General features: G+C 35.8%; 1 protein-coding gene across 28 annotated transcripts in view; it reads left to right on the top strand.

The window, feature by feature from the left end:
- Positions 1–1,559: 1,559 nt before the first annotated feature.
- Positions 1,560–10,922, top strand: part of LOC117330500 (muscle M-line assembly protein unc-89-like) — a 54,410-nt gene continuing 45,047 nt past the window's right edge. For 26 of the 28 annotated variants that reach the window (XM_033888820.1, XM_033888821.1, XM_033888836.1 and 23 more), the window contains exons 1-8: positions 1,560–1,692; positions 1,948–2,123; positions 3,137–3,371; positions 4,200–5,058; positions 5,335–5,360; positions 5,631–5,657; positions 10,141–10,264; positions 10,631–10,809. In XM_033888820.1, coding sequence (XP_033744711.1) covers positions 2,031–2,123; positions 3,137–3,371; positions 4,200–5,058; positions 5,335–5,360; positions 5,631–5,657; positions 10,141–10,264; positions 10,631–10,809 — 1,543 coding nt within the window. In that variant the 5' untranslated portion in view covers positions 1,560–1,692; positions 1,948–2,030. The remainder of the gene's footprint in view (positions 1,693–1,947; positions 2,124–3,136; positions 3,372–4,199; positions 5,059–5,334; positions 5,361–5,630; positions 5,658–10,140; positions 10,265–10,630; positions 10,810–10,922) is intronic. The other 2 variants (XM_033888822.1, XM_033888837.1) reach the window with 2 other exon arrangements.

Here is a 10,922-nt window from a genome sequence, read left to right as displayed (position 1 = left end):
GTATATCTTTACTGTATATCTATACTGTATATCTATACTGTATATCTATACTGTATATCTTTACTGTATATCTTTACTGTATATCTTTACTGTATATCTATACTGTATATCTATACTGTATATCTTTACTGTATATCTTTACTGTATATCTTTACTGTATATCTTTACTGTATATCTTTACTGTATATCTATACTGTATATCTTTACTGTACATCTTTACTGTACATCTATACTGTACATCTATACTGTATATCTTTACTGTATATCTTTACTGTATATCTTTACTGTATATCTATACTGTATATCTATACTGTATATCTGTACTGTATATCTTTACTGTATATCTATACTGTATATCTGTACTGTATATCTTTACTGTACATCTTTACTGTACATCTTTACTGTATATCTTTACTGTATATCTATACTGTATATCTGTACTGTATATCTTTACTGTATATCTGTACTGTATATCTTTACTATATATCTTTACTGTATATCTATACTGTATATCTTTACTGTATATCTATGCTGTATATCTGTACTGTATATCTTTACTGTATATCTATACTCTACATCTTTACTGTACATCTTTACTGTACATATTTACTGTATATCTTTACTGTATATCTATGCTGTATAGCTTTACTGTATATCTTTACTGTATATCTTTACTGTATATCTTTACTGTATATCTATACTGTATATCTATACTGTATATCTTTACTGTATATCTATACTGTATATCTATACTATATATCTTTACTGTATATCTGTACTGTATATCTTTACTGTATATCTGTACTGTATATCTTTACTGTATATCTGTACTGTATATCTTTACTATATATCTTTACTGTATATCTATACTGTATATCTTTACTGTATATCTATACTCTACATCTTTACTGTACATCTTTACTGTACATCTTTACTGTATATCTATACTGTATAGCTTTACTGTATATCTTTACTGTATATCTATACTGTATATCTATACTGTATATCTTTACTGTATATCTTTACTGTATATCTATACTATATATCTTTACTGTATATCTGTACTGTATATCTATACTGTATATCTATACTGTATATCTTTACTGTATATCTATGTTGTATAGCTTTGCTGTATATCTTTACTGTACATCTTTACTGTATATCTATGCTGTATATCTATACTGTATATCTTTACTGTATATCTATACTGTATATCTATACTGTACATCTTTGCTGTATATCTTTACTGTACATCTTTACTGTATATCTTTACTGTATATCTTTACGGTATATCTTTCAACCCAAAATCTCAACAAAATGGAAAGTCTGTTATATTTCAAAGTCTACAAATTATTCTGAATTTGTTTCGGAAGCAGAATACTTGTGGGACCTGTACTCCACATACATAACTTATATGTGTGACTTATTCTCTGATCTAGATGGCTGGTATCACTGTATTATCAAACATTTTAAAATAGATAATAATTGCCTTTCATAAGGCAACAGTTTGATTTCCATAAACACCATTGATTCCTCTACCTGTTTTGGTTAAATTTCAGCCACCCTGGACCCCTGCATTGAGTACTGCAGACCTTACTTCACCAAGAACATCCATCACACCCAAACAGAGTTTGGAGGTACTGCCATCTTCAGCTGCATCGTCAAGGGCAACCCCAAACCAAACGTCACTTGGTGAGTACCAATATCATCAATCTCATTTGATAAAAAATAGTCCCCGTCTATGTAGAAAATCATACGTAACCAAACATCACCTGGGGATTACTAATATCATCACTCTCATTTAATGCTGAATGATCACTGTTAGTATTCCTTTGTATAGAATCTCAGTTTTTCTGTCAATACTTCAAAATCAGTTTAATCTTTTTGAAAATATTAATTATCTGATGCATTGAAGCAAAAACATATCATGAAATTGTGTGTTATCAGGTACAAAGATGGGCGGAGGATTCATCAAACCAACAAGATGACAATGCATTTTGGAGAGAAAGGTCTTGTGATCCTGAAGATCCATGAGTGTGAGCACAGAGATATTGGTCTGTACAAGTGTCAGGCTCACAGCATGGCTGGAAGGTGTCAGAGCTCCGCTAAACTCATCGTGTTTGGTACGTAGAACATCTTACAGTTTTAGAATACTGTACCTAGTCATTAGGATACGTCATTGTCAGAACTCATCAAAACTCATCGTGTTTGGTACGTAGAACATCTTACAGTTTTAGAATACCTAGTCATTAGACTACCTGTATATCATCAAGACTCATCTGTTCTCTACGTAGAACATCTTACAGTTTTGGAATACCTAGTCATCAGCTACATCATTGTCAGAACTCATCAAAACTTATCTTTTTGGTATGTACATTTGTAGTACATTTTACAGTGTTAAAATACTTGTTAATTAGGAAATGTCATCTGTTCTCTAGCTAGGACATCTTACAGTTTTAAGATACCTGGTAATTTGGGGAATAGCATTGTCAAAGCCTGGCAATACTCATTGATTTGGTAGGTAAAGCAATGTAACAGTCTAATTCAACTTTCCTGGTAATATCAGGGTTATCATACACGGTAAACACTATTGCAGAAGAAATTCAGAGATAAGTTAAAGTGTATGGTTTGGTACATATCGTAACAAAGTATGTTTATCTCAACCAGATTGATTGTGTTTGGTGGGTAGAACAATCTAACAGTCTTATTCAACCTATCTGATCAGACATACATATTCCCCATGGTGCGGAGCGGCATTGGCCGAGTGATTAAAGTGTCCTGACACTTAATCATTATCCCTCCACCTCTGGGTTGTGAGTTCAAAACCCACATGGGGCACGGTCAGTTGTTTTTCTCTGGTAACTCCGCTTTCCTCCACCTCCAAAACCTGGCACGTCCTTAAATGGCTCTGGCTGTTAATAGGACTTTAAACAAAATAAATCAAACTAAACCAATCCCCATGATGCCCTACCATGTCTCAGAGAATAGGATTGAATGCAGTTCAATACAAATGTATCTTAGCTTTCTTATGTTGGTTCGTTGTATATCCAACTCTATCATCTGAAAATGCTGTGTTGCCTAATGAATGCAATTATTTGCGTAAATGATAAATTTGCTCTTTGATACATACGAACAGGTGATGGACAGCCGTCCTTTGGAAGCTGGGGCCACAAGGACACTAAAGTTGTCGACACAGGACCATTGGGTCTGTCAGAGTTTACGGGAGACAGTGACATTGTGCCCCTTAACACCAGAGATATACTTGTATCAGCCCCCCAGGCTGTGTAAGTCCCTACCACAGACAATGAGGGTCAAGGAGTGGCAGATGTTGTTCTTTGAGTGCAAGGTTGAAGGATTCCCCAAACCAACAGGTCGGTGATATTTTGTTGTCAGACAAGTCATCCTTCACTACAATCTGCCCCCAGTTTCATCAATATTTCTCTTACAGAGGAAAGCAAAGTAGAGTTAAAGGAAAATTCCTTAACATAAATTTGTCCTTACATCCAAAAGCACTTCCCTATGGAAAACATTATAGGTTGAGGTGTTTGTGTAAGGAATATTTATGTGACTGGGGCCATGTGCTTTAAACATACAGATCTTTCTTCAGGTTCAGACTCGATCTGTTGAAATATAGCAAATCACAATATGATCTTGATCTTCATATCAAGGTCATCAACACAGCAAATCACAATATAATATTAATCTTCACATCAAGGTCATCAACACAGCAAATCATAATATGATCTTAATCTTCATATCAAGGTCATCAACACAATATAATCTTAATCTGCATATCACGTTCATCAACAAAGCAAATCACAATATGATCTTAATCTTCACATCAAGGTCATCAACACTATATAATCTTAATCTGCATATCAAGGTCATCATAATGGCTAAAGAAAGAACCCTGTTTTTTGGACATTAATTTCTAATGATGAATAACATTTATTTCAAATTTAAACCTGGACAAAATATTGATTTTGAAGAAAGTATAAATGTAACTTCACTAAATAATATATGATGAATCCATGATCCTGAGAATTTTAATGATATTTTCAACAACAACAAAAATTACCTTAAAAATTGCATCAACAAAATCACAATATTGTTCTTAAATATTCTATTAAAGTACAGCCAAATGTAACCACATGTATATACCGGTAGTTGGATGTGAGTTGTGAAACCTGATTTTTCAGTGACATGGCTGTGCAATGGAGAGGAATTGACCAACAAGGGCCATGTGAAGATCATTGCTGTGAAGAACTACCACTCCTGTGAGATAGCCAGGGCCTACGCAGAGAGAGATACAGGCAAATTCACAGTCCGCCTGAGTCATCCCAGCGGCAGTGTCATTGAGAGCAGCTGTGAGGTAGAGATCCAGCAGGACATCACTTTATTATCTGATTTGAAAGAGAAGAAAAAGTCTGACCTTGTGCTTGAACGTGAGGCTAAAGCTGAACAATTAGCTGCTAAATATGCCAAAAAAGCTGAAGAAGTGACAAAATCTTCAAAAACTGAAACAACAGAGTCGGTGACAACTGTGGAATCTGAAAAGGTATCCGCTGTTGAAAAGACAGCAGAAGGGACAGCCGCTAAGGTTGTTGAGGAAGCTGTGGCAGAAGCTGCTGCTGTTGTTTCCAAGGAAACAGTAAAGGAACCAGCTCCATCTGCTGAGACAGCCTCTGCACCTGTAGAAGCAGCACCTGAACCTGCACCTGAACCAGCTCCAGCTGCAGAACCTGTACCCGAACCTGCACCTAAATCTGAGGCTGCACCTGCTCCAGCTGCAGAACCTGCACCCAAACCTGCACCGGAACCTGCACCTGAACCAGAGGCTGCACCTGCTCCAGCTGCAGAACCTGCACCGGAACCTGCACCTGAACCAGAGGCTGCACCTGCTCCAGCTGCAGAGCCTGCACCCGAACCTGTACCCGAACCTGTACCCGAACCTGCACCCGAGCCAGCAGCACCTGAACCAGCACCAGTTTCTGAACCTGTAGCTGAAGAAGCAACCAAAGCAGATGCTGCTCCTGAGGTAGCAAAGGAAGATGAAGTGTATGTATTGAGTTTGTAAAATTATGTCATATAACGGTTTCTGAGATGTCTAAAGCAATTATGATGAAGGAAATAAGTAAAATACATTGGAAACACATGCTGCTTGTTTAAAGAACTTTAATAGGATATCTTACTTAATGAGCAGTTGGATGTATATTATAGTATTTTGCCTTACCAGATAAGTTTAATTGATGAATTTAGAGAATAACGATATATTCTGTAGATCAGTCAACACATATCTTACTATTTCACATTTCATGAAACTTAATTTCACAGAGATGCTGCTCCTCAACCTGAACCCTGTAAGTATTACAGCCTGTTTTTGTTACGCTTATCATTGTTCATGTTGCTTGTCCTTCCGCTTCGGTTTAAATGTGTTTCATAACTTAAAATTCAATATAAAACAAACTGCAGTCTCTAGATAGATATCAGCTGGTCAAGCTTTGAAAATTCACTCAAGTTTACGTTTCTAGCTGTTTTTATAATGATATTTATGTAAAGATCACTTTTACCTTGTTTCATCTTCTAGAAAAGTTAATAAATGACAATTTGTAATAATGTATTTCTCACAGGTGAATCCAGTGTCCCCGAAGAGAAAGGTAGTTCATAATGTAGCCCGCCCCATGTTTCATCCGCCTGATTGGTCCCTTTGTCTATAGTTAAATTAGATATTTGTCAAATTATCCTTGAAAAATTCAAATTCTCCTACTTCATACAGATTCCACCCATATTGGTGCCAATGCATCTTTCACTGTACAGATGATTTACCACTTTGTAAACATTCCTATCGATCTCCTCCTGACCTTGGCCAATAACAATTCCTTCGTACAAGCTGTGAATATTTCTAGATGTGAAAGTTGCCTCCCTTGTGGGTGTACATTTTTGTACCTCTGTTTTGGGTGTTGTAAGTTACTTCCCCTTGTCGGTGAATAAGTTACCTCCCTTGTTTATAAGTTATCTCCCCTGTGGTAGCTGTGTTTACCACAGATGTATTGTAGTAACTGTAGGATGCCCTAGCTATCAGTTATGTGTCGGTTTTGCAATCTTTACCACTGTGCTTTGAGATGCCTATGTGGATATGTTACAGATATATGAGTGTTTAGCTTGTCTGCATGATAGACAAAAGTTTCTTTTCAGAATGGGTTGTGTGAATTATCAAAACATTTATAAACCTTAAAAAAATATATAGATGTAGAATTTTGATTTTGTTTGTTATAGTTTTATTTTTAGTTTTCATCCATATGCACTGATTACTGGACTTGAAAAGAATAATTAATTGTTGATAACTACAGTTGCAGTTAAACAGATAGAGTAAAACGGACAGATTTTTAAAACTACTATGCGATATGAAGTTAAATTTGAAAAAAAAAACCATTAATCTACTGGTATGTGATTCAAATAATTTAAATTTCAAAATAATCATTTTTGTCCAGAAGTGACCGGTGTTCTACTCAAAAGTAAATAATAAGATTATTGACCATGGAGTACCAAATCTGTGTCAATTGAGAGGTTGGTTGACTTTTACTCGTGTCTTATCCAGGAGGACACCTGTAAAAGCAGTGTACCTACTCTGTATACTTATTATGTGCTAAGATGGATAATTAGGTTCTATAAATAGCACAGGAATAGCAAAATAATTTTATCCAAAATTAGAATAAAAAATCAAAATTAAAAAAATAACAAGTATCAAGTCCTTTGAATCCAAAGAAGAAGAATACCAGTTAACAATTAATGGGGGACCTCTTATTTCGTTCACACCTTTACATCAAGGTTGTCATGGTTACAGTATGTAACACGTTACACTTAAACAACATCATATGGTGAAAATGATTTTTGGATTGGAAATAGAGGGCAGAAGTACTTGTTGCTGTACAGACAAACAGGACATTCAAAGCTACCTGTATCAGCAATCATATGTAAACTGAACTTCAACTGGACACACTAGTCACCAGAAGAAACAAGAGGTCAAAGGTTATTCTGACCGGTGATGTCTAGGAACGAATCTTGTTGGTTTTCATGTGGTTGAAGTTTTATGTTTGACTGTGGTAGTGATTTCATTTTCTAAACTTACATTGCTGCACCAGTTGTTGCTGAAATAACACTGCAGAATGGTTTGAAGTTTCAGTTAGATATTTTTTCAAAGCTGACCTATGCTGATGATTTCTTTCTGAAGGCTGGCCTGATGTCACTGTCAATTTCTTTCTGAAGGCTGGCCTGATATAGCTGGTGATTTCTTTCTGAAGGCTGGCCTGATGTAGTTGGCGATTTCTTTCTGAAGGCTGGCCTTTTGTTGTTGGCGATTTCTTTCTGAAGGCTGGCCTGATATAGCTGGCGATTTCTTTCTGAAGGCTTGCCTGATATAGCTGGCAATTTCTTTCTGAAGGCTGGCCTAATGTAGTTGGCGATTTCTTTCTGAAGGCTTGCCTATTGTTGTTGGTGAATTCTTTCTGAAGGCTGGCCTATTGTCGCTAGCGAATTCTGTCTAAAAGCAAGCCTATTTTGTTGGCGATTTCTTTATGGAAACATGCCTTTTGTTATTGGTGACTTATTTTCTCAAAGCTGGGTAATTGTTGCTGGTAGGGACTTTCCAGTGTAACTAATCCAGGTTCATGAAGTTATGAGATGATTCTGTTTACCACCTCTCATTTCACTTCCATAGTAAATATCCTCACACTCTTACCCACTAACATCTATTTTCTTTAAACTGCTGTAAATTTGGACGTTAGTTCTACCTTTACTCCGGGAGCTGGAATACAGGATTGGCAAGCATCACAGCGCCCTGCGGTCCGACCAAACACGGTATGGTAGGGCGTGCCCTCCCTACCCTAGATTTGCTCTCACTTATGACCCCATCCCCGAGTGGTTTGTTGTGTTACTCAGACATAGATTGACATATATTTATTTGTATACTCTTCTGTGGTCCAGCTGTTTTTCTCATTAACATAATTGGTTTATTTGCGGTCGTTTGGATTTTTCATTTTTGGATGAAACGTTTTGCTCACTAAACTGGATTTGCAAACAGCTTTGATGTTTCATAGCATCAAAAGTTTATTTTTATTATTATATATACATTTAAACTATTTACTAATAAAATATTTTGTTAATTTGCTATTTCAAAAATGGGTGTGGATTATTCTATTGATTGTTGAGTTGTCATACTGGTGCTTCACACTAATGGATCTACATTCTATCATATTCGCCCTTAATAAAAACCGAGGAAAAAAAATGTATTTCTATTGCTGTTTTTCCCTTTCTTGTTTTATTATGTGATATTACTGATACATATGTTAATTTTTTAAACCTGGATTGATTGACAGCCTGGTTCTGTCAGTTACAATTTATGGGATAATATCCATAATTTTTTCTCTAATTCTGACAGGATGCATGTTGACAGATTATTTCACTGTTTTTAATCAAACATTTCACTGTTTGATTTTTTTGATGAGGTACAAATCCCTTTTCAATCTTTACCCAGAAAAATCTTCATCTACATTGTACATATAGTTGTGACCAACAATCATGGTGCTTGGTGTTAGTTACTGGTTTGTTTTCTATAATAATCTTTTATCTGTGTTTTTCTGTTTTGCTGTAGTTTTAAATGGTTATCCTTGTCCTGTGGTTTTGGGAATCGTTTTTCTTTGTAAACTTATTTCCTGATTTGTTATAAAAGTGAATCTCTTTGTACATTGCAGTTGAGAAATGTTATCCTACTCCTTTGGTGCTGGTGAATGTTTTTTTTTACTTTTTCCTGTTTCGTAGAGGCTGCTTTCCTGTTTCGTAGGGGCTGATTTCCTGTTTCGTAGAGGCTGATTTCCTGTTTCGTAGAGGCTGATTTCCTGTTTCATAGGGGCTGATTTCCTGTTTCATAGGGGCCGATTTCCTGTTTCATAGGGGCCGATTTCCTGTTTGGTAGGGGCTGATTTCCTGTTTCGTATTGGCTGATTTCCTGTTTCGTTGGGGCTGAATTCCTGTTTCGTATTGGCTGATTTCCTGATTCGTTGGGGCCGATTTCCTGTTTCGTAGGGGCCGATTTCCTGTTTCGTAGGGGCCGATTTCCTGTTTTGTAAGGGCTGATTTCCTGTTTCGTAGAGGCTGATTCCTGTTTCATATTGGCTAATTTCCTGTTTCGTATTGGCTGATTTCCTGTTTCGTTGGGGCTGAATTCCTGTTTCGTAGGGGTTGATTTCCTGTTTCGTAGGGGTTGATTTCCTGTTTCGTAGGGGCTGATTTCCTGTTTCGTAGGGGTTGATTTCCTGTTTCGTAGGGGCTGATTTCCTGTTTCGTAGGGGCATGACTTCACATACTTTGCTGTGATCCACTCACTATAGGTACCACACATCGGTAACTAGTTACCAAATCCTGTATACATTGGTTTCCTTTTTTCTCGTCAGTTTTATATGGCACAGTAATCCTCCCCCCTTTGTGGTTCAACCTTTGGTGAAGTATTTGTACTTCTTTTTGAAACTTTTCTGTACTTACATATATATATATATATATATATAACAATGATTGTGTTTCATATCCTGTTCTTTTGTACATGTATCTTCATTGAATGGGATTCTACTCTACTCTTCTCAATTTTTATGATATTATTCAGAAATCCTTTCAGTTTCTTCTCTTCAAACATTCTTGTCTTTTGTTCGAGAATTTCTTGGCGTTTGTAATGAAGAATTAAACATATTGTGTGGTTTTCTATATCTGTATGCACAGTTGTGTTTTAATTTGCGTTTTTACTAATAGAACAAATTACATTTATTCTTGACTGTTAATCTATTTTCTTAAAATATTTGGAAATCTATTGAAACATGTGTGTTTGTCTGAAAAAAAAAAAGTACTGCAAAACCAACCAAATTATGTTTCTTTATTTCAATTTTGTTAAAAAATTCAGCAACGGGAGCCCATGCAAACTTGAAAATACAGAATCAATGTTATCATAAAAAAACCCACGAAAAACAAGTAAATAATAGGTCAATATTTGTTATAATTGTTTGAAGGATTAGATAGGGTAGGTACATGTATCATGATGCTATGGTATCCCTCAGGTAGACAGATAAGTCATGGCCCCTTTGTGTCCAATTCTAGAGCCTGCCTATGTGAGTCCCGACTTTGTTACGAAACTTGAAAAAGAGTATCGCTGCTTGGACACGGATACTAACATCAAAATCCAGTGCCAAGTGGAGGGCAAACCTTTGCCCGAAGTGTCATGGTAAGATTAATTCCTGCCCAAGGTCATGGTCAAACCAAATTTCATACTGCATACTCTAACATAAAATTTAGTATTTTTACAAAACCGTTTAAGTAGTTATGCATATCTCAAAAATTGTCTGAGTTCAACTAATTTTTTCCTTTAAATATTTTATTATTGAACATTTCAGAGCTTGTATCTGAGGAGTACAAAATAATCTCGAATTTGTGAGAGATAACGAATAAAATTTATTCATCATTGATTCATGGAAAATAAGGCTAAACGTTTAAGTTTATCAAGATCCTTATTTTGAAGACTGTACTTCTTTTAAAATGGTTAATTAATAAATATAAATATCAATAAAAATGACTGTTTGGTTTCTGACAGGGTCAAGGATAATAAAAAGCTAAGCCCCAGTGAAAATCTGACCGTTGAGTGGAATGCCGATTCTGGTATATCCACTCTCTGGTTTCAGAGTCTGACAGTGCAGGATTCTGGGAAATATACCTGTATTGCCTCGTCCTCAGCAGGATCATGTTCCTGCTCTGCAACATTTACTGTAGACAGTAAGTCTTAAACTTCAAAATCATGGTCACCTGAATGCTTTATGTAGTCATGGTTACTTGGAAGGTTTTCTTTTATAGTGACGGTTCAGGTTTTTAGAAAGTCATATTTAGAT

This window comes from Pecten maximus, chromosome 7 (assembly GCF_902652985.1).
Source record: "Pecten maximus chromosome 7, xPecMax1.1, whole genome shotgun sequence".
In the NCBI taxonomy this organism is placed as follows: Eukaryota; Metazoa; Mollusca; class Bivalvia; order Pectinida; family Pectinidae; genus Pecten; species Pecten maximus.
This window is presented reverse-complemented; position numbering and strand designations above follow the sequence as displayed.